Source organism: Myxocyprinus asiaticus, chromosome 22 (genome assembly GCF_019703515.2).
Source record: "Myxocyprinus asiaticus isolate MX2 ecotype Aquarium Trade chromosome 22, UBuf_Myxa_2, whole genome shotgun sequence".
NCBI classification, from domain to species: Eukaryota; Metazoa; Chordata; class Actinopteri; order Cypriniformes; family Catostomidae; genus Myxocyprinus; species Myxocyprinus asiaticus.
This window is the reverse complement of record NC_059365.1, coordinates 10717650-10739966: the sequence shown is the minus strand read 5'-3', so window position 1 is coordinate 10739966 and position 22317 is coordinate 10717650. Positions and strand designations below refer to the sequence as shown.

Here is a 22317-nt window from a genome sequence, read left to right as displayed (position 1 = left end):
AACGAACGAGAGGCGTGCACGATCGAAAACTTCCTTTTGAGCGGCGTCGCTGTGACCCAATCACCATCTGCCTAATTTGCATTTCCGCTCACTCATTGGCTTTTCAGTTTGTGGGCGTGTCTAAGAAGTAGACAGTAGTGGTGTGTGTGCGTGTGTGTGTCATGACAATCTGAAAATGGCGGATGAAAGCGGATTGATTTAACTTTATCGTATAAAAATAAGAATATCATGTAAGGAGCGACACCATTGCAAAGGATGAATTTTCAGCTCAGCGGGGGTTTTTAAGTCAAGTTCCACACAGCGACGTGACACTATCAGAAGAGAGCGAAATTTGAAGCTTAGGTATTGTTTAAAGGTCTTTTTGTTTTGTTTCTAGCAGGCTAACGGGCTAGCGTGGGTTGTCAATGGAAATGCTAGTGGATTAGCCGGTTAGCCTCCACTGTCAGGGGCTTGACTCTGGTACTTTAAACCCACTGACTGCATTTTATTAACTGAACAGTTAAAATTGATTTTTGTGTTTAATCTAAACCTAAATGTGAAATTAAATGCCTTTTTTATCGGTTCCCACGCCCAAAGTAGCACAGCGTTTACTCAGGCTAGTAGCATTACACGAAAGGGGCTTCAACTGCAATAAATGTCACTTATCTGTCAGTTACACACCCCCTCAGTGTTCATTTACTTTATCGGTAGCTAACGTTTATCAGGCAGGAAGATATTCGACTGTTTGGCATTTCAAATGTGTTTGTTTCTGATTTATAGTTCTAGGAATGGGAAGTTGGTAGCATTTAAACGGGCTCTGTTGTCTGATTTCATCTTAGTGATTGTTATAATGACTTTGTCTAAAACCACGTCAGCTGCCTACCTAGACAACAATTTTGGTTTCCATGGGCTTAATGGAACGCGCCTGTGATGGCCAAAGTTGCTGTCTGGGTAGGCAGCTCACTTGGTGTTGAGACGCAGCCAATGAATCAGTGATTTTACACCTTGATTTAAATCATTGTACTTTTAATATGTATCAGGTTAGTTTTAGTCTCACTGGCTACATTTGTCTGTTTAGAGGAAATAAATAAAAATGTCCCTGTATTTTTTTATTTGATCACAGTATGCAAATTTAAATGCAAACTTTAAAGTTAAGATATAAGTTGCTCTCAAGGGCTGGTGGTCATTTAGTAATATCCCTGTCAAATCATGCTAGTTTCAGCTGTTTCAACTTCAAGAAGGTGGCATAGATGATTAATTTGTGCCGTTATACTCTCTGCACCTGATGCCATTTATCACTGGTATCTGCAAGAACCATTACTGATGTATGCCTTCGTTTTTAGAGCATGGAAGAGGGGAGTTCCCGTTACAGCAAACGCCTGGTGAGTTTCAATTTTACCCAATAGGTATTTGCAAACCAAACTGGTGTGGAAGAATCGTTTAATTGAGTAGTACTAGTTTTAGTGGAACTGTAATATCGCCACACTGTCAACAGCTGGCGCTCGAGGCATGACGTCACACCACAGCGGTTTGTTGATGTTACAGTGAACACACCTCTAGGAAGAGTCTGTCAAAACTTGATCTTATGCTCATGTATTTGGACATCGTTATCAGTTTGTCTGTGCCACAGCAGCTGTAAAAATCCACCCTTCTATCATTCGTATGTTACCTTAAAGGGATAGTTCACCCAAAAATGAAAATTCTCCCATCATTTGCACACCCTCATGCCATCCCAGATGTGTATGACTTACTTTTATCTGTTGAACACAAATGAAGATTTTTAAAAGAATATCTCAGCTCTGTAGGTCCATACAATGCAAGTGAATGGTAACCAGTACTTTGAAGGTCCAAAATGCACATAAAGGCAGCATAAAAGTAATCCATAAGACTCCAGTTGTTAAATCCATGTCTTCAGAAACGATATGATAGGTATTGGTGAGAAACAGATCAATATTTAAGTTTTTTTAAACTAAAAATTCTCCTCTCTGCCCAGTAGGTGGCAATTATGTACAATGAATGTGAATCATCAAAAATAAAAGTAAAAAAAATACTTAAATATTGATCTGTTTCTCACCAACACCCATCATATCGCTTCTGAAGATATGGATTTACACAATGGAGTGGTATGGATTACTTTTCTGCTGCCTTTATGTGCTTTTTGGACCTTCAAAGTTCTGACCACCATTCAGTTGCATTGTATGGACCTACAGAGCTATAATAAAAAAAAATTTTAAATCTTCATTTGTGTTCAGCAGAAGAAAGACATTCATACACATCTGGGATGGCGTGAATTTTTAGTTTGGGGTGAACAATCCCTTTAACACCTGATCTATCTTAAATAATATAATTAATTCTGTGGTTGTCTCTATATACTGTAAGGTGTGGAACTAGTCAAAGTAGATATAACCTAGGTTGCCATTTATATAAAAGTTAGGCTCTTCATACTCAAATACAGCACAAATGGCATTTGGTTTTCTATTCTGCAGTACTTATTGTTTGTATAGTCTCCTATTTACTCAACCTGTCCTGTGCTTACAGCGTACCGGCACACGCCGGCGTTACCAGGATGATGGCATTTCAGATGACGAGATCGAGGGAAAGAGGTCCTTTGATCTTGATGAGAAACTCCAGTGTGATCGATACAGCTCAGATCTGGTCAAAATTATGGATGGAAAAGGTTTGTGTGAAACCTGCTGTTCAATTCTGGCACTGAATTAAGTAGCGAGTTAATATTGAATTACTGGCATGTTCTTTTATGTGTCAGCCATAGGACTCCCATACTGAGTTTTGGATCCTCACAGGGTTTCTTCCCTATCCTAACTAAATTTATTGGGAGTATTTCTAAGCCAGGGTCAGTTACTGTCACTTTGGCTTGCTCAGTGGGGGTTGCAATACACTGTTTTCTGTAAAGTTGCTTTGAAACAATTTGCATTGCGAAAAGTACTATAGAAAAAAATGACATTACTTGATTGACCTATTTGGAGATGCAAATTAACTGTGTATGTTGTTCATTGCAGACTTCACCTTGGAGTACATCCAACGGGAGGGACTCCGTGACCCCATTATCTTTAAGAAAGCAGACGGGCTTGGAATTACGTATGGCTCATTTCATCATGCCATTTCATACTGCTGTTTTTTTTCCCACGTTGTCAGACTATATTTAACTTACCTGATACTTATCTATCTTTACTTCTCTGTGTCCTTTAGGATGCCTGCCTCAAACTTTAGTGTCAGTGATGTGAAATTGTTTGTGGGTAAGAAGAAACATTTTAGTTCAATCTCATGCTTTGTACATTGCTGCCTATTCTCAGTTTCATTATCTGTGATGGTTACTAATATTACCCTCCATTGCTCTTATAGGCAGTCGCAGAATGATTGATGTGATGGATGTGACTACTCAAAAAGGCATTGAGATGTCAATGGAACAGTGGAGAAGATACTACGAGACACCTGCATCGGAGAGGGAGAAGCTGTATAATGTCATTAGCCTTGAGTTTAGCCACACAAAACTAGAGCATCTAGTCAAGAGACCTGCCTCGGTACATACAAACACATACACAAGCCTTTGTGTGTTTGCAAAGGAGAGTTTATTTATTTTTGGTTTACATTTGTATTAGGTTGACATGATTGACTGGGTAGACAACATGTGGCCAAGGCATCTAAAAGAGAGACAGAGAGACTCCACCAATGCCATCATTGATATGAAATACCCTAAAGTACAGAAGTGAGTTTTTTTCTTTTTTCGTTGCACTATGCACATTTAATTGCAATGAAAGGGGTCACGACATATACTTTTTTTTTGTTCTTTTTTTTTTTTTTATTGTTATAAATCTAAATTTCAGGGTTTGCACCTAACGCACATCCAACACATTGCATCCGAATAAACCGATCAGCCACAATGTTAAAACCACCTGCCCAATATTATGTAGATCCCCCTCGTGCCACCAAAACAGCGCCAACCTGCATCTCAGAATAGCATTCTGAGATGCTATTCTTGTCACCACAATTGTACAGATCAGTTATCTGAGTTACCGTAGACTTTGTCAGTTCAAACCAGTCTGGCCATTCTCTGTTGACCTCTCTCATCAAAAAGGCGTTTCCATCCGCAGAACTGCCCCTCACTGGATGTTTTTGTTTTTGGCACCATTCTTAGTAAATTCTAGAGACTGTTGTGTGTGAAAATCCCAGGAGATCAGCAGTTACAGAAATACTCAAACCAGCCCGTCTGGCACCAGCAATCATCCATGCAATTATCTAATCAGCTAATCGTGTGGCTGCAGTGCATAAAGTCAAGCAGATATGGGTCAGGAGTTTCAGTTAATGTTTTTATCAACCATCATAATGGAAAAAATGTGATCTCAGTGATTTGGAGCGTGGCATGATTGTTGGTGCCAGATGGGCTGGTTTGAGTATTTCTGTAACTGCTGATCTCCTGGGATTTTTACACAGAACAGTCTCAAAAACAAACAAAAAAACATCCAGTGAGCGGCAGTTCTGTGGACGGAATTGTCTTGATGAGAGAGGTCAGTAGAGAATGGCCAGACTGGTTCGAACTGACAAAGTCTATGGTAACTCAGATAACCGCTCTGTACAATTGTGGTGCTATTCTGAGATGAGGGTTGGCGCTGTTTTGGCGGCATGAGGGGGACCTACACCATATTAGGCAGGTGGTTTTAATGTTGTGGCTGATTGGTGTATATTGAACTGTTCACTCAAGCGCAGCAACACCATAAACTATCAAACAGTCATGACATTTGAAATATTCATGAATTAAATGGCACAGTTTTTGGTACAGTTTTATGATAGGGTCCAATAGTGTTTTTAACTTCCCCATCCTTCAGTAACAGTTCCTTTGCACAGCTTGAATCATTATGACTGGTTCACAAGCAATCCACGCTGATATGAGCTGAAAAAACATACAGTCTTTGCTGAAATACGCGCACACGTACAGTATCATCCTGTATTGATGCACACAGCGCAGGAAACGCATAAAAACGGTCAAAGACGTCCAGCTAGTGCATGTTTGCATACACCAACAATTAAAAATACTGAAACAGAATGGGTCTCCTTTTCAGAGTTGTAACTTGACACTGCATCTTTTAAAAGTGGCACAAGATGCATAACAATGGTTTAAGGTGTCTGTCTACTGCAATTTATGTACAAAAATAATTCAAAATGGTCCAGATGGGTCCCCTTTGGTGTTCAGGAATAGTTAGTAGGCCACACTAGACCTGTCTGTCATGCTCTGTTTACGAACTGAGCACCAGTGGGAGGAGCCAAGGGTACAATGATGTGAAGTAGTTGATGTTGATGCTGTAGAGGCGGTCATGAATTAATGAGCCCCCTAGTGACGTAGGGAAGTCACAGAAGTAGAGAACAAGGTGTTTTTGCAGCTTGGTTTCAATAAATGCTTTTATTGCATTGAGGAATAAGATTTGATTTCTGACATTTACAGCATCTTTTTATAGTAGAATGACCTCTGATGTATAAAAATATCAAGGAACATTTGATTCCTCATGACATGGCCCCTTTAAACATTCATTTGCTTTTTTTTGTATAAAAGCTGGGGTAAAATAAGCTTGGCTAATCAAGGTTGTTAATACCAGTCGTGTGTTTTGCAGGTATTGTCTGATGAGTGTCGAGGGATGCTTCACAGATTTCCACATAGACTTTGGTGGCACATCAGTCTGGTATCACATCCTCAGGGGGGGAAAGGTGAGTGCTTACTTAAAGGTACCGAACTATGTGGTATGTTTTGACTATGTAGTGTGAGGCTTTGTACGAAATGGGATACTAGCTTACTACCTATTTTATACTGTTTTTAATAGTGCATGAAACGGAATGCATTATGCAACAAAAACGTTTCAAACAGCATTATGCTGCAAATATAGACAAATTTATGCTTTCTTAAATCTTTAAACTTCAGATCAGCGTTGTCATTTTCATGATCTTTCACTCACTTAACTGTAATGGCTGTACTGTAAGAGGTTTAGGATCAGCCTCTCCCTCTCAAATCCTGTTGCCATTGGTAATTGAGGGATTAAAAAATGTGCTGAGCCTTTGTATTGGTGTCTCCCTTTGGTATTTGATAATTACCTGTCCTTATGATGAATATTCTCAGGTGTTCTGGCTGATCCCGCCCACACCTCAGAACCTGGAGCTCTATGAGAACTGGGTGTTGTCAGGGAAACAGGGTGACATCTTTCTTGGTGATAAAGCCACCGCGTGCCAACGGATTGAACTGAAAGATGGTTACACATTCATGATCCCCTCAGGTATGCACACTTATATCATTAGTAATGATGCCCTTTTCAGTGTTCAACTCAAATGGGTTTTGCACTGGCGGAGACTCATTTGTCATTATAATGTGTGTATGCATTATACATCAATATGGTTTGAGTAGCCATGCTATATTGTGAATATAGTCACAAATATTAAGGATAAACTTTTTCATTAAAGCACAATTTTATTAAACATTTATTAAGTGGCATCCTTCTGCTGGAAGATATACAGGTGCATCTCAATAAATTAGAATGTCGTGGAAAAGTAGTTTAAGTCTTTGGTTCTTTTAATTGTGATGATTTTGGCTCACATTTAACAAAAACCCACCAATTCACTATCTCAAAAAATTAGAATATGGTGACATGCCGATCAGCTAATCAACCCAAAACACCTGCAAAGGTTTCCTGAGCCTTCAAAATGGTCTCTCAGTTTGGTTCACTAGGCTACACAATCATGGGGAAGACTGCTGATCTGACAGTTGTCCAGAAGACAATCATTGACACCCTTCACAAGGAGGGTAAGCCACAAACATTCATTGCCAAAGAAGCTGGCTGTTCACAGAGTGTTGTATCCAAGCATGTTAACAGAAAGTTGAGTGGAAGGAAAAAGTGTGGAAGAAAAAGATGCACAACCAACCGAGAGAACCGCAGCCTTATGATTGTCAAGCAAAATCGATTCAAGAATTTGGGTGAACTTCACAAGGAATGGACTGAGGCTGGGGTCAAGACATCAAGAGCCACCACACACAGACATGTCAAGGAATTTGGCTACAGTTGTCATATTCCTCTTGTTAAGCCACTCCTGAACCACAGACAACATCAGAGGCGTCTTACCTGGGCTAAGGAGAAGAAGAACTGGACTGTTGCCCAGTGGTCCAAAGTCCTCTTTTCAGATGAGAGCAAGTTTTGTATTTCATTTGGAAACCAAGGTCCTAGAGTCTGGAGGAAGGGTGGAGAAGCTCATAGCCCAAGTTGCTTGAAGTCCAGTGTTAAGTTTCCACAGTCTGTGATGATTTGGGGTGCAATGTCATCTGCTGGTGTTGGTCCATTGTGTTTTTTGAAAACCAAAGTCACTGCACCCGTTTACCAAGACATTTTGGAGCACTTCATGCTTCCTTCTGCTGACCAGCTTTTTAAAGATGCTGATTTCATTTTCCAGCAGGATTTGGTACCTGCCCACACTGCCAAAAGCACCAAAAGTTGGTTAAATGACCATGGTGTTGGTGTGCTTGACTGGCCAGCAAACTCACCAGACCTGAACCCCATAGAGAATCTATGGGGTATTGTCAAGAGGAAAATGAGAAACAAGAGACCAAAAAATGCAGATGAGCTGAAGGCCACTGTCAAAGAAACCTGGGCTTCCATACCACCTCAGCAGTGCCACAAACTGATCACCTCCATGCCACGCCGAATTGAGGCAGTAATTAAAGCAAAAGGAGCCCCTACCAAGTATTGAGTACATATACAGTAAATGAACATACTTTCCAGAAGGCCAACAATTCACTAAAAATGTTTTTTTTATTGGTCTTATGATGTATTCTAATTTTTTGAGATAGTGAATTGGTGGGTTTTTGTTAAATGTGAGCCAAAATCATCACAATTAAAAGAACCAAAGACTTAAACTACTTCAGTCTGTGTGCATTGAATTTATTTAATACACGAGTTTCACAATTTGAGTTGAATTACTGAAATAAATGAACTTTTCCACGACATTCTAATTTATTGAGATGCACCTGTAGTACCTGACATGTCTGATTAATAGTTTAAAATGTTTACATTTTTTATTTTTTATTTTTTTATGCTTGCATTTGTAATATAAAAGCATTCCTTGTTGATGTAAACATAGTATTAATACTCAACGCTGTAGTGTATGAAATTGGTTTATTGTCTAGTTTTCTGGCATCAAAGAGATGTGTCTGTGTGTAGGGTGGATCCATGCCGTGTACACTCCACAGGATACTCTAGTGTTTGGGGGTAATTTTCTGCACAGCTTTAACATTCCCATGCAGCTGAACATTTACAACATTGAGGACCGTACACGGGTGAGAGCACTCATACAGACACACATACTCTTGGATTTTCACCACTTTCCATTTGTTATTAATTCTTTTTTTTATTTTTTTTTTATCTATCGTTTGTTATCTGTGAAGGTCCCTGCTAAGTTCCGCTACCCTTTCTACTTTGAAATGTGCTGGTATGTGTTGGAGCGTTACCTGTACTGTCTGACCAACACTTCACACCTCACACCTGAGTTCCAGAAGCACTCACTGGGCATCGGTTAGTGCACGATCAATGAACCAGTTTACAGTTGTGCTCAAAAGTTTGCATACCCTGGCAGAAATTGTGAAATTTTGGCTTTGATTTTGAAAATATGACTGATCATGCAAACATTTTAAATTTTTTTTATCTTTAAGGATAGAGATCATATGAAGCCATTTATTATCACATAGTTGTTTGGCTCCTTTTTAAATCATAATGATAACAGAAATCACCCAAATGGCCCTGATCAAAAGTTTACATACCCTTGAATGTTTGGCCTTGTTACAGACACACAAGGTGACACACACAGGTTTAAATGGCTATTAAAGGTTAATTTCCCACACCTGTGGCTTTTTAAATTGCAGTTGGTGTCTGTATATAAATAGTCAATGAGTTTGTTAGCTCTCACGTGGATGCACTGAGCAGGCTAGATACTGAGCCATGGGGAGCAGAAAAGAACTGTCAAAAGACCTGCGTAACAAGATAATGGAACTTTATAAAGATGGAAAAGGATATAAAAAGATATCCAAAGCCTTGAAAATGCCAATCAGTACTGTTCAATCACTTATTAAGAAGTGGAAAATTCGGGGATCTCTTGATACCAAGCCAAGGTCAGATAGACCAAGAAAGATTTCAGCCACAACTGCCAGAAGAATTGTTCAGGATACAAAGAAAAACCCACAGGTAACCTCAGGAGAAATACAGGCTGCTCTGGAAAAAGACGGTGTGATTGTTTCAAGGAGCACAATACGATGATACTTGAGCAAAAATGAGCTGCATGGTCGAGTTGCCAGAAAGTAGCCTTTACTGTGCGAATGCCACAAATGTCAGCACCTTGACACGCCTCACAGCTTCTGGCACGCTGTAATGTGGAGTGACGAGACCAAAATAGAGCTTTATGGTCACAACCATAAGCTCCATGTTTGGAGAGGGGTCAACAAGGCCTATAGTGAAAAGAATACCATCCCCACTGTGAAGCATGGTGGTGGCTCACTGATGTTTTGGGGGTGTGTGAGCTCTAAAGGCACGGGGAATCTTGTGAAAATTGATGGCAAGATGAATGCTGCATGTTATCGGAAAATACTGGCAGACAATTTGCATTCTTCTGCACAAAAGCTGCGCATGGGACGCTCTTGGACTTTCCAGCACGACAATGACCCTAAGCACAAGGCCAAGTTGACCCTCCAGTGGTTACAGCAGAAAAAGTTGAAGGTTCTGGAGTGGCCATCACAGTCTCCTGACCTTAATATCATCGAGCCACTCTGGGGAGATCTCAAACGTGCGGTTCATGCAAGACGACCAAAGACTTTGCATGACCTGGAGGCATTTTGCCAAGACGAATGGGCAGCTATACCACCTGCAAGAATTTGGGGCCTCAGACAACTATTACACAAGACTGCACACTGTCATTGATGCTAAAGGGGGCAATACACCGTATTAAGAACTAAGGGTATGCAGACTTTTGAACAGGGGTCATGTTTTTTCTTTGTTGCCATGTTTTGTTGTATGATTGTGCCATTCTGTTATAACCTACAGTTGAATATGAATCCCATAAGAAATAAAAAGAAATGTGTTTTGCCTGCTCACTCAAGTTTTCTTTAAAAATGGTACATATATTACCAATTCTCCAAGGGTATGCAAACTTTTGAGCACAACTGTACATGCACTTAAGAACTGTTTATTCCAGGGTTTTTGCAGGAAGTGGTGTTCTGAAACGTCATGTAAATGCATTTTCCTTTTGCTACTTAAGGGATTAGGAGAATACGGTTTAACACACCTAGGTTTCTCCTGGAGAACGCGGCTCATGTGAACGCATAAGCAGCATCCTTACAGGTTTTTGAAGTGTGCGTGGAACAGACTGGATAACCTCATAGGATGTAGCCCTACGTCATGTCAACAAGTCTACATAGTGGAAAGAATTCAAGCTTTCTGGGAGTACAGTGGGAAAATCGCGCACACACACACTATATACTATGCCTATTTATACACCAATTTTAAATATCGACTACTGTCCCTCATGTCCATGTATATTGCAGCACAATTCAGCTGCAGATTACAATGGAAAGTTAAGGAAACAAACATGGCAACAACTCTGGAATATCTGGAAATAAAGTTAAGCAACAGAGAAAAAAAATAAATGTCATCCTCACATGCCATGTTTGTTATTTAAGCATTGTATAAGTATAAACCAATCAGCCACAACATTAAAACCACCTGCATAATATTGTGTAGGTCCCCCTTGTGCCGCCAAAACAGTGCCAACCTGCATCTCATAACAGCATTCTGAGATGCTATTCTTCTCACCACAATCGTACAGAGAGGTTATCTGAGTTACCGTAGACTTTGTCAGTTCGAACCAGTCTGGCCATTCTCTGTTGGCCTCTCTCATCAACAAGGCGTTTCCATCCGCAGAATTGCTGCTCACTGGATGTTTTTGTTTTTGGCACCATTCTGAATTAATTCTAGAGACTGTTGTGCTTGAATATCCCAGGAGATCAGCAGTTACAGAAATACTAAAACCAGTCCGTCTGGCACCAGCAATCATCCATGCAATTATCTAATCGGCTAATCGTGTGGCAGCAGTGCAATGCATAAAATCATGCAGATACGGGTCTGAAGCTTCAGTTAATGTTCACATCAACCATCAGAATGGGTAAAAAATGTGATCTCAGTGATTTGGAGCGTGGCATGATTGTTGGTGCCAGATAGACGGGTTTGAGTATTTCTGTAACTGCTGATCTCCTGGGATTTTCATGCACAACAGTCTCTAAATTTACTCAAAATGGTTTCAAAAACAAAAAACATCAAGTGAGCGCAGTTCTGCAAATGGAAATGCCTTGTTGATGAGAGAGGTCAATAGAGAATGGCCAGACTGGTTCAAACTGACAAAGTCTACGGTAACTCAGATAACCGATTTGTACGATTGTAGTGAGAAGAATATCATCTCAGAATGCTATTCTGAGATGCAGGTTGGCACTGTTTTGGTGGCACAAGAGGGACCTACACAATATAAGGCAGGTTTTTTTTTTTTTTCCTTCCAATTTGGAATGCCCAATTCCCAATGCGCTCTAAGTCCTCATGGTCACGTAGTGATTCGCCTCGGTCCGGGTGGCGGAAGACGAATCCCAGTTGCCTCCGCGTCTGAGACAGTCAACCCGTGCATCTTATCACGTGGCTTGTTGAACGCGTTGCCATTCAACCATGCGTTTTTTCTTTCTCCAGTTTATGCAAATTTGAGTAAATATATTGAATAAAATAAGTATGCATTTCACTTTAGAAATTTTGTGTCCATCTGATTTTCTGTTGTTAAATTGTATTATGGATATCAGCCAGTGGCCATCCTGCTCCCTAGATATCTGCATCGGCCTTTGAAAAATCCATATCGGTTGACCACTAACCGCAATCACATCATTACTTCCATTTTATTATTCACAGGGCTGAAGGAGGAAGACGTGATGAAACAGGGAGGATTTAATGGTCATGCTAACAATGGAGAGGAAGAGGACAACGAAGAGTTGAAGGTTGAGACTGAGGAAGAGGCAGCACCCACCCCGCTTGCCCGTCCAGGGGTGAAAGTTCACTTGACACCCTTTGAGTTGGAGGGACTTTGGGCATTAGTGCGAAAGTTGGAGGAGCTGCCAGCTCACAAGAAATGTGTTCCAGCCGGCATCAGAAATGCTCCAGCACTGCTCAGTGATTTAAGGGTACAAAAATAGAAATATAGTTACATTTCTATTGTACATAAAGTATACTATAACAATATATTGTTACATTATTTTGTTTGCACAAGCTTATTGTATTCATTTTTTGTTATTAATCACTTGTATTCCAGTTGTTATGGAATAGGAATGCCATTTGCAAAATTTACTTGTCATTTACATTAATGTCAACGCAAATATTAGTTGTGCTTGGTAAAGCAAACGTCGCTATTACTATTGCTCATACTAAGGGTGGGTTGCACTAACAAGGAATAATCTAAAACTTTAGATTAAATCAAGGTTTGTCTGATAATTCTGTTGAACCAAACTTTAAACCTTTTTTGAAAAATAATCAGGGTTACATTTAGACCATTGTTTTATTTCTGATTTAAATTTAAAGTAAATGTAAGTTAACTTTAATCCTGTTGCTCCATTACTTCAAACTCTGTATTAAATCTCAGTTAGGGACTAAGTTTAAACTTGCAGCTAAGGTGGTTTAAATAAAATTAAAAAAAAGAAAAAAAAAAGAGAACTACAATTAAAGGAATAGTTCACCCAAAAATGAAAATTCTCTTATTATTCACTTACCCTAATGCCATCCCAGATGTTTATGTCTGTCTTTAGCAGAACACAAATACTTCTATTATAAGGACCTGACAGAGCTCTATCTTCTAAAAGACTTCATTTGTGTTCTGCTGAAGAAAGACAGTCATACACATCTGAGATGGCATCAGGGTAAGTGAATAATGAGAGAATTTTCATTTTTGGTTGAACTATTCCTTTAAACATCAATGATTGGGTAGGCGAACAGTGATGTGTCGTCAGCCCTCTGAGGAACGTTTATTATATTATTTCTATATTATGGCCAGAAAGCTTGGACCCATCGGCCGTGATGCGTGCTTTCAAATATGGGGTTCAAGTACGATGGCTCATCTTAGTGGCAGTGCGATTTCCCGCTTCCCCATCCTGTACATGCAGGAATACCTTTGTGCATGTACTGCACTGGCAGAGACATGTCTCTTTAATATTATCTATATGGATGCACCGATGAATCGGCTGCCGATATTTATCGTCCAGTTATTGACCAAAATAAAATAATGGTCATATTGGTAATAAGCATTTTTCGCAAAATTATTTGCCACTCCTAAGAACGTAATATTAAATTTTTATTCTTTCTTGTTCTCACGTTAATGCAGAAAAAACGCGCAAAAAATAAACAGATGTGACAGTTGTGAAAGTGGCACTTACCTATAGGCTATATGATGAGGGAAACCATTCGACATGCTTTGAAACCAGCAGACTTTGAATTCTGAGACATCGGTATATCAAATTTCGTGGCTTAAGGAGAGAAGTGCTATTACTTTAAGTGATTGGAATTATGGTTTTCTCCTGAAAATAATCCCTTATCTAGGGAGAGCTGTTTTGACTTAGGCCAGTAAGCAACCATCCCAAACACCATAGCAACATATTAAAAAACACCTCTGCACACTATAGCATCATGGCGGCAAGTTTTGCACAGGCAAGAACAAATCAAATTTTATTTGCACTTTTATCGCAATAGTGCAATGCTTAATAAATGTATTGCATTTTGTTAGAAGTAATCATTTACTTGTAGTCCAGTTGTAATGGAAAGAGGATGTTATTAGAAACATGCACCATCAGTCAGTAATATGTCAGTGCTAATTTTCTCTTTCTTTCTATCTGCCCCAACAGAAGTTGCTAGAGGAACATTCCAACGATAACCCCAAATTGTCTTACACTGGAAAACCAATTGTCAAATGGCCTAAAAGGGTAAGCACACATGTTCTGTGACCACCATCCTTACCAGCATTGATATTTAACAAGTAAACACATGTGCACTTCTCTCTGAAGCCCTCGTGGTATCAGCCACCACCTCCTTCCCCGTCTCTGCTGTACCGTCCCCGCACTCCCGGTTCAGCCTCCATTTTGCCACCGGTCCCTCGGCCTGTGAAGCCTTCTTCCTCCATCTCAGCTCTGAGACGCAGGCGTGTGCGCTGCAAGCGTTGTGAGGCCTGTCTGCGTACAGAGTGCGGCGACTGCAACTACTGTAGGGACATGAGGAAGTTTGGAGGACCAGGCAGGCTAAAGAAGAGCTGTGTTCTCCGCCAGTGTCTTGCAGTAAGTGTCTTCAACTGTGTGTTTTACGTTTTTGTGCACAATGTATCTAACTGTCATGTTCTGTCCCTAGCCGGCGCTACCTCTCACTGCAGTATGTGCCATATGCAAGGGAGGCTATCAGGAGTCCGAAGAATATGAGACCTTCCAAACACTAATGGAATGCTCCGAATGTGCTCAGATCACTCATCCAAAATGTATAAAGGTACATGTATATGTCTATCCACCAATGGATTTAGCTTTTAAAGTACTGTTATTAATGCCATGTTTATATATTGTAGGTGCCAGGTGAAGGTGTTATCAATAAAGACCTTCCTAGTTGTTGGGAGTGTCCAAAATGTGTCCAGGGCAAGAAATCTGAGGTATCCACACTTCTTACCCTACTGCTGTCCATTTAAAGACAACATGAAATCAAATTTGACCCTACTAATTTTCTTATTTTTAAACATTTTGTTCATAATCAGAATGAGAACTTTAAAATTACTTTTCTCTTGGTGTAACCAAAGCCTTGTGGCCAGGGACAAATAATTATTAGTCAGTAATATTGTAGCCTACTTATTGCGATCCAGTCCAATTAAGTTGGATCTGATGACACAAAATTTGATGATTTTTTGCTTTTTCCTAAAGTCTTCCTGTAGTAGTGAGGAGGAGACGGAGAGCATCATGTCCAACGGCAGTCTCTCCTCTGGTACTCCAGCTAAGCGAGCACACAGAGAGGGGATTGGAGTGGGGGGCTTGCGTATGCGGCGCAGAGGTCGGCCACCCCTTTCCCCCCGTTCCCCGCTTCTAACCCGCTCCAGACGCCAGCCACCCCCTTCCCAGAAACTCCTGCTGCAACACCAGCAGAACAGGAAGAGAGCAGGAGCACTGGAGTTACAGCTCAGGAAAAGGGTAAATCATCTGATTGACTGGTTTTACGTAATTTCTGGAAGTCAAGGTTGGTAATGGAATGCTATATATCTGCCAGGCTGATTAATTGGCTGATATTTGGCCATTTTGAGATTATCGGCCTAGTTATGTCCGATTAGCTGATAAACCAAGTGGTCATTCCGCCTAGTGTCAGTTTTTAAAATGTATTGAAAGCCTTGTCAATAGATCACACATTTTCTTTTTTCAAGTATTTTTTGGTGGGATATTCAATAAATATTGTAAAATAAATGTTTTTTAAAATTTTGTCCCATTTTGTGTACATCTTATTCACCATCATTATATCTTATTTTACATATTGCCATTACACATCCGTCACCCTGCATCGCTAATTAAAAATCCCTTATCAGTGGTCCAGTAATCAGGGCGCAAATGTTAATCAGTCTGCCAGGGAACAAAGTTGGAGTTCCCAGGCTGTTACAGGGAGTGATTCTGAAAAATGATTTTTTTACAAGGTTCATGTCATCAAAAAGATATTCAAGAGCCAATTAAGACTTGCATTGGAGAAAGTAAATTAAGAGTTACTTGCTTAGAAGGCTGTAAACCAGATATTTTATATTGAGTTGTACATCCACATTTGTACATTCTACTTCATTCTCAGAGTTGTCTCCGTTTGCAGATTTACCCACCCCTAAAAATCATGTTAAACAAAGCAAACTTTTCATGTGGGTCAGATGATTTCTTTCTGTCTTAAAGGAATAGTTCACCCTAAAATGATCATTCTTTCATCATTACACACCCTCATGCATTTCCAGACTTGTATGACTTCTGCAGAACACAGCGAAAGATTGATCACAAAGGCAGCATAAAAGCAATGGTTTAATCCGTGTCTTCTGAAGTGATATGATAGCTTTGGGTAAGAAACAAACCAAAAATACAGTCTTTATTCACTAAAAGTCTTCTCTTATGCCCAGCTCTCCTAATGCGTGTTCATGAGAGAAGCTTGTTGACGCGTCCTCGCGCTTGAATTATGCGCACAATGATGAACACAAACCAGACACAGTGTTGCTAGGTTCGTGGGTTTTGCAGATTTTTTTAGGGATACTTTTAAAATGTTCAGTGGTCACCAAAAGGTTGATAGTAAATTATAGAAAATGAAAATGCAACGTCTTATTGATGTAGAGTAATACTGGGAGTGAGTAACTGGCAAACACGTACAGCGTCCATGCAGTTCTTTCCAATTGGACCAGATGTGAAGATTTATATTAAGGAATTCAATTTTGGTCCGTTTCTTACCCAAAGTGGTTGTATTGCATCAAAAGATGTGGAATATACCAGTTGAGTTAGATGCATTACTCTACTGCCTTTATGTGCTTTTTGGAGCTTGAAAGTTTTGGACTCCATTGACTTGAACTGTATGAGAAAAAAAACAAAAACACCTCATACATTCTTCAAATTATTTTTGTTTGTGCTCAGCAGAAGAAAGTCATATGGTTTTGGAACAGAGGGAGGGTGAGTACATGAGAGAATCTTTGCCAGAATAAGCTGCAGTGTGGTACAGACTTTATGCTGATAGTTTTGTAATGTTGCAGGGCTGATTTACTTTTGTTTTCTGTTGTAGATAAAATTGGAGAGGAACAAAATCATCCAGTCGGTGAGTGATTTCAGCCAGTAACATCTGCTTCCCTCATCTCAGTGCTTCTGTAACCATGCTCTCATCATGCTCACCTGCTGCTTTTGCCTGTGTCTTTGCTTTTGTCTTTGTCTGTTTCTCAGACCCGTTCGCCTGTCACTTTTTCTTCAAAGCTTCTGCGTTCTGGTCTGGAGAGACGAAGCGTGCTCAGAGCAGAGCCCGGCAGGAGCGTCTCTCGCAGCAGAGGGTCGTCCTCCTATCGAGGAAGAGGAGTACAACTCCGAGGTGGTGGGAGAGGAGGAGGTCTAAGAGAAAGGATGGAGACTGAGGTAGAAAGGGATGATTCCATTGAAGAAGAACAGGAGGAGAGGAAGGAGAATGGACAATGTGATGGCAAAGAGAACCGTCCGCAGAGACGAGGTGGAAAAGCAGGGGAAGAGGAGAACGGTGATGGCCAACAAAACGGGCAGAGTGAGGGCGGCAGTGAGGTTGGAGACCCGACTCAGTCGGACACTTCTGTGGTACTAAACAATGATGTCAGAGCCCAGGGGTCATGCGTCACTGTGACTTTACAGCCATCAAGGGGTAGGCGCGACCCTAGTGCCATTGTACCTAAATTGGAAGCCAACTTGTCCTCTAGAAGCCTTCCGCAAAACCACAAATCCCTGCTACGTCCCCCACTGCGAAACGGTGCCCCTCACACAGACAGTCCTTATCCAAATGCAGAGAGATCACACTTGAACAAGTCACACATGCTGACTAGGAGTACTTCCAAACACTCAGACCTGGTGCAAACTGTAAGATCTAACTTAAAAGATTCCCCTCATCGCCTAACTCAAGAAAGAATTGGGAAAAAGACTCGATCGGAGAGCAAGAAATCCTCAAACTACTGCCCCAGTTCCACCTTGCATACCTCACCTGAGCAGAACAGAGGGAACGAGCCAGGCTGGGAGAGAGAGGTGTGGGTGTCTGTGTTCCGCTACTTGACTCGCTCAGAGCTATGCGTTTGCATGGCGGTTTGCAAGAGCTGGTATAAATGGTGAGTGCACGATTACCACATATTTGCTAGTTCCTTGGCTAAATCATACTTTGGCTCTGTTCTGAAACCTATTAAAGGAATATTCCAGGTTCAGTACAAGTTAAGCTCAATGGACAGCATTTGTGGCATAATATTTATTACCACAAAAATGAATTTGGACTTGCCCCTCTTTACAAAAAGCTAAAATCTGGGTTACAGTGAGGCATTTACAATGGAAGTGAACGGGCCGATCCGTAAAGGTTAAAATAGTTTCAAAAGTGAAGCCACAAGATGTAAACAATATGCGTGTTAACATGATTTTAGTGTGATAAAATCACATGCTAACCTTTTCTGTTTAAAGTTTTGTCCAATTTTACAACCTTGTTGCCATGACGATGTAATGTAAATGACTGTAAAAAAATTACGATTTAAACAACTTTACAGCTCAAATAATACATAGAATTAGTGTAAGTGCTTTTATAAGCTTCACATTTCTGCCTTCAAACCCTCAAAGTCCCTCACTGTAACCTTGATTTTTGGCTTTTAAGGCAGCATCCTAACTTAATCTCTTAAACATTATATATGCAACTTTACATACACCACATAAATTGTGCTTCATATGAGAGCCTCTGCTCATGGTTCCGATAAATGTTGACTCTGTACTGTTGGCATAAAGGTACATAGCACACACAATAATGGGGGTAAAATAGTATATTTTAAATTAAACGTTCTTTTCACTTCCTTATGGTATTGAATGAGACTATATTGAAATATCAGCATTTCTCTTGATGTTAGCCACCATTGATTTAAATGTCCCAACAATATATTATGGGATTGTCTTCACCACAAAAATACATACGATGCTACCTTAGTCGCGTGCCTATGATGTCGTAAAGTGCTGTCTACAGATGCATCACACTAGGTTTTGGAATGTAGAATGTGTTTTTATTCTAGTTTGCTGGTGTTATAGGGGCTGCGACAAGCGTTTATGGACGCGGATCAGTTTGAGCCGATGTTGTTCAATAAGTCCACAGGCCCTCACGGGCATCATCAAGCGGCAGCCTGTCACTCTGGACCTTTCCTGGGCCAAAATCTCCAAGAACCAGCTCAGCTGGCTCATCAACCGACTACCAGGTGCTTATTCTCACATTATCACTGTTTCGGTTTTAATACAAAGTACAATACATTATATTTATCACTGTTGTCTCTTTGACAGGCCTTAAAGATCTGGTGCTATCAGGGTGTAATTGGGCATCTGTGTCAGCACTGAGCTCTCCCAGCTGTCCTTTACTGCGGTCTTTAGACCTGCGCTGGGCTGATGGTGTCAAAGACCAACAAATCAGGGAGCTCCTGAATCCACCAGGTAATGTGCAAATAGTCATGAACTGTGTCTTGTAGTGCTTTTCTAAACTGTATTCTGACCTTTGATTATACATCTCTATTTTTTGGTATATATGTAACCTGTGTCTGTAGGCAGTGATAACCGTTCCCAGCTAAAGAACATGCAGTGTCTGTGGCTGTGTGGACTGGAGGTGACTGAAGCCACACTGAGGCTGATCATCAGACACATGCCTCTGCTCACTCGCCTGGAGCTTTCACATTGTCCCATCACTGATGGTGCTCTAAACCTCCTCAGTGCTGTGGGCTCCTCCACACGCAACACACTCACACACCTCAACTTGGCAGGTAGGCAAACACCCAACAGGGTAAGAAAATGTGTGACTTGATCATTTTGAGTCGCATTGACCTAAAATCACATTTTGAGATTTTTGCACTACAGTAAATAAGGAAGGTCTCCGCTTTCTAATGATATAATTTATGTTTCTATCCTTTCTAGATATCATAATTTAAAGGATGGCTGTCTTAAAACTAAAGAGTCCAAGCAATCTAAAAAAAAAATAAATAATAATAATGTTCTGAACATTTTCAGAACATATTCTGTTCTGGTATGGAACGGACACTTTTCACAATCCAATAAATTCCCAATGGATAAAATCATTATACTTACAACAATAACATTTTGCATTACAGTAGTAAAATCAGTTGTGAATGCCATCTTAGTTGACTTAAATATAAGCATAAATCGAAGTTACAGTGAGACACTTACAATGGAAGTGAATGGGACCTATTTTTGGAGGGTTTAAAGGCAGAAATGTGAAGCTTATAATTTTATAAAAGCACTTACAGTAATTCTTACGTTAAAACTCATGTATTATTTGAGCTGTAAAGTTGTTTAAATCATCATTTTTACAGTTGTTTTAGGGTTTGTAGACATATAGCAATGATGTTGTAAAATTGGCTATAACTTTAGACAGAAATGGTTCGTAAGCAATTTTATCACACTAAAATCATGTTAACTCGCATATTGTTTACTACTTGTGGCTATACTTTGTAAAACATTTTAATGTTTATGGATTGACCCCATTCACTTCCATTGTAAGTGCTTCACTGTAACCAAGACTTTTACCTTTTTTTTTTTTCTTTTTTTTTTTTTTAAAGAAAAGTAAAAAATAATTTTGTGGTAATCAATATTATGCCACAAATAACTTGTATTGAACCTGGAATATTCCTTTAAACACATACATGTTCTTTTGTTCAGGCTTGTATTTTATCCTTAATATCTTTTTAAAAATACATAAGTCCTAAAATTCATTCCCTGTTTTATGCCTTCAGGTTGCAGTCGCCTTACAGACAAATGTTTGTTGTATTTGCGGCGTTTGTCCTGTCTTTCCATACTGGACCTCCGCGGCTGCAAAGGAGTCTCGCGGCAGGCATGCGAAAGCTTTATCTCTGAGCTGTCTGCCAATGCCCTCTACTGCCTATCAGATGACAAACTCATCCAGAGGATATCCTAAAAATTCACCCTTCTCAGGGAGAGAGAAAGACTTTGTGAATATTAGTGCGACGTGTCAGAGAGAGAATGCAGAGTCCATATTTGTGTGACGGGTTCTGTCTGTAGGGAGGTTCTCTGTTTGACAGAGAACCAAGTTTCATGTATAGAAGCTTTGGAAGGAGGAGCTCAAAGCATCCAGTGTTGGACTTGTGTATAAATGGGTCTGGGTGAGGAGTATCCTTTTTTTTTTTTTTTTTGTAGGTAACTATTTCCCTTTTATGTACACACAAATACACTGCAATTGGCAATCAGATCAGTTCTCAGGCCTGTAATGCCATGGGCTCTTATTATGAGATCAACAGGTGCTATTCCTCTACAGTTGTTTTCTACTTCAGGGCAGCCTACTGTCTGCCTTTAAAAACCTTGCCCTCTCTGTGCTTCTACTCTGGTCCAATCCTGCCATCTAGTCACATTCATTTATCCTCAGTAGTGTGGAGGCACTGCATTTGGATTTCACTTCACTCATCCCCTTACCTTAAACATTACTTTACAAGAGGAATACCTTTTTTGTTTTTGATTCCTCTCCATCCTTAATATCTGAAGAGTATAGATATATATAAATATATAAACACCCTTGTGTAAATGTATTCCTCTCCTGTAGTACGCCAGATAAAAAAAGATCTGTAGCATTATAATTATTTTCAGAACCTTTTTCACTTTTTTTGTTGTGTTTTTTTTTCCAAGAAAATAAAGAAAAACAATAATACAACTGTGAGCTTGAGTTCATTTAAATTAAATTAAGTTAGCTTGTTTTGTCTAGGCTTGTGAAGATGTTAAAATGTGCAGTTGTTTCATAGCCATTTAATTGGATTCTCATAGACTAGATACAAATTAATTTGTGCAATGACTTTTCAAGACCAAGCTGCACTGGGTTAAGTATTATTGGTAGCTACCTAATCTACAGAAAAGTAATTTGACCTTAACGTAATCATATTTGATTTGGGTGTATGAGGCTGTTTTAGTAGCTATTCCTTGAGAGAAGAAATTTATCCAACTACTGACAAGAACAATTTATGCATTTTCCCTCTTTCCTATCTAGTGTAATATGGGATTTTATAGGATGTTTATATTACAATAATGACTGCCTGACTGTACATTATCCTGCTTCTGAATGTCAATGAAATATTGATTGAGTTTAAATTATGTGAGAAGAAAGCGGTTGCCTGGCATAATGGTAAATTGTACAGTTTAACAGTCATTATGCAAACATATTAAACCATATAATGCCGTTACTGACCAATCAGCATTAAGTATTCCAGAGAGCTGTGTAATTATTCTGAATAATCTCAGATGACTTTAAATTCAGTTAGCCGTGATCTGGTCCGCTCTAGTACAAAAAGCTGTCTGATCTCAGATGAGTTTATGAATTCAGCACATGTTGCTGTCTGAACTCAGATGAGTTTATGAATTCAGCACCTGATGATGTCTGATCTCAGATGAGTTTATGAATTCAGCAACTGATGATGTCTGATCTCAGATGAGTTTATGAATTCAGCACATGATGATGTCTGATCTCGGATGAGTTTATGAATTCAGCACCTGATGATGTCTGA

At 39.8% G+C, this 22317-nt stretch overlaps 1 protein-coding gene across 2 annotated transcripts; it reads left to right on the top strand.

Annotated features, from left to right (window-relative positions):
* The first annotated feature begins 177 nt into the window (after nucleotides 1–177).
* Nucleotides 178–22000, top strand: kdm2ab (lysine (K)-specific demethylase 2Ab). 2 transcript variants are annotated; one of them, XM_051649597.1, is made up of 23 exons: nucleotides 178–342; nucleotides 1323–1361; nucleotides 2518–2656; nucleotides 2997–3075; nucleotides 3187–3233; nucleotides 3340–3518; nucleotides 3597–3703; nucleotides 5601–5694; nucleotides 6101–6254; nucleotides 8187–8302; nucleotides 8411–8537; nucleotides 11955–12223; nucleotides 13931–14008; nucleotides 14090–14356; nucleotides 14427–14558; nucleotides 14635–14715; nucleotides 14981–15244; nucleotides 16842–16874; nucleotides 17027–17892; nucleotides 18842–19005; nucleotides 19088–19234; nucleotides 19345–19557; nucleotides 20545–22000. In XM_051649597.1, exons 2-23 carry the CDS (start codon nucleotides 1326–1328, stop codon nucleotides 20724–20726), a joined length of 3774 nt encoding a protein of 1257 aa, XP_051505557.1. In that variant the 5' UTR covers nucleotides 178–342; nucleotides 1323–1325; the 3' UTR covers nucleotides 20727–22000. The 2 variants fall into 2 exon arrangements, with proteins under 2 accessions (XP_051505557.1, XP_051505556.1); XM_051649596.1 differs by having other exon boundaries at nucleotides 16997–17892; nucleotides 20545–21999.
* Nucleotides 22001–22317: the final 317 nt, after the last annotated feature.

Bases quoted from the DNA above. Each gene is read 5' to 3' on its own strand.
- kdm2ab (XM_051649596.1), top strand. From the start codon at position 1,326: ATGGAAGAGGGGAGTTCCCGTTACAGCAAACGCCTG. The intron at 12,224-13,930 runs GTACAAAAATAG...CTGCCCCAACAG, and splicing joins CACTGCTCAGTGATTTAAGG to AAGTTGCTAGAGGAACATTC. The intron at 14,716-14,980 runs GTATCCACACTT...TTTTTCCTAAAG, and splicing joins TCCAGGGCAAGAAATCTGAG to TCTTCCTGTAGTAGTGAGGA.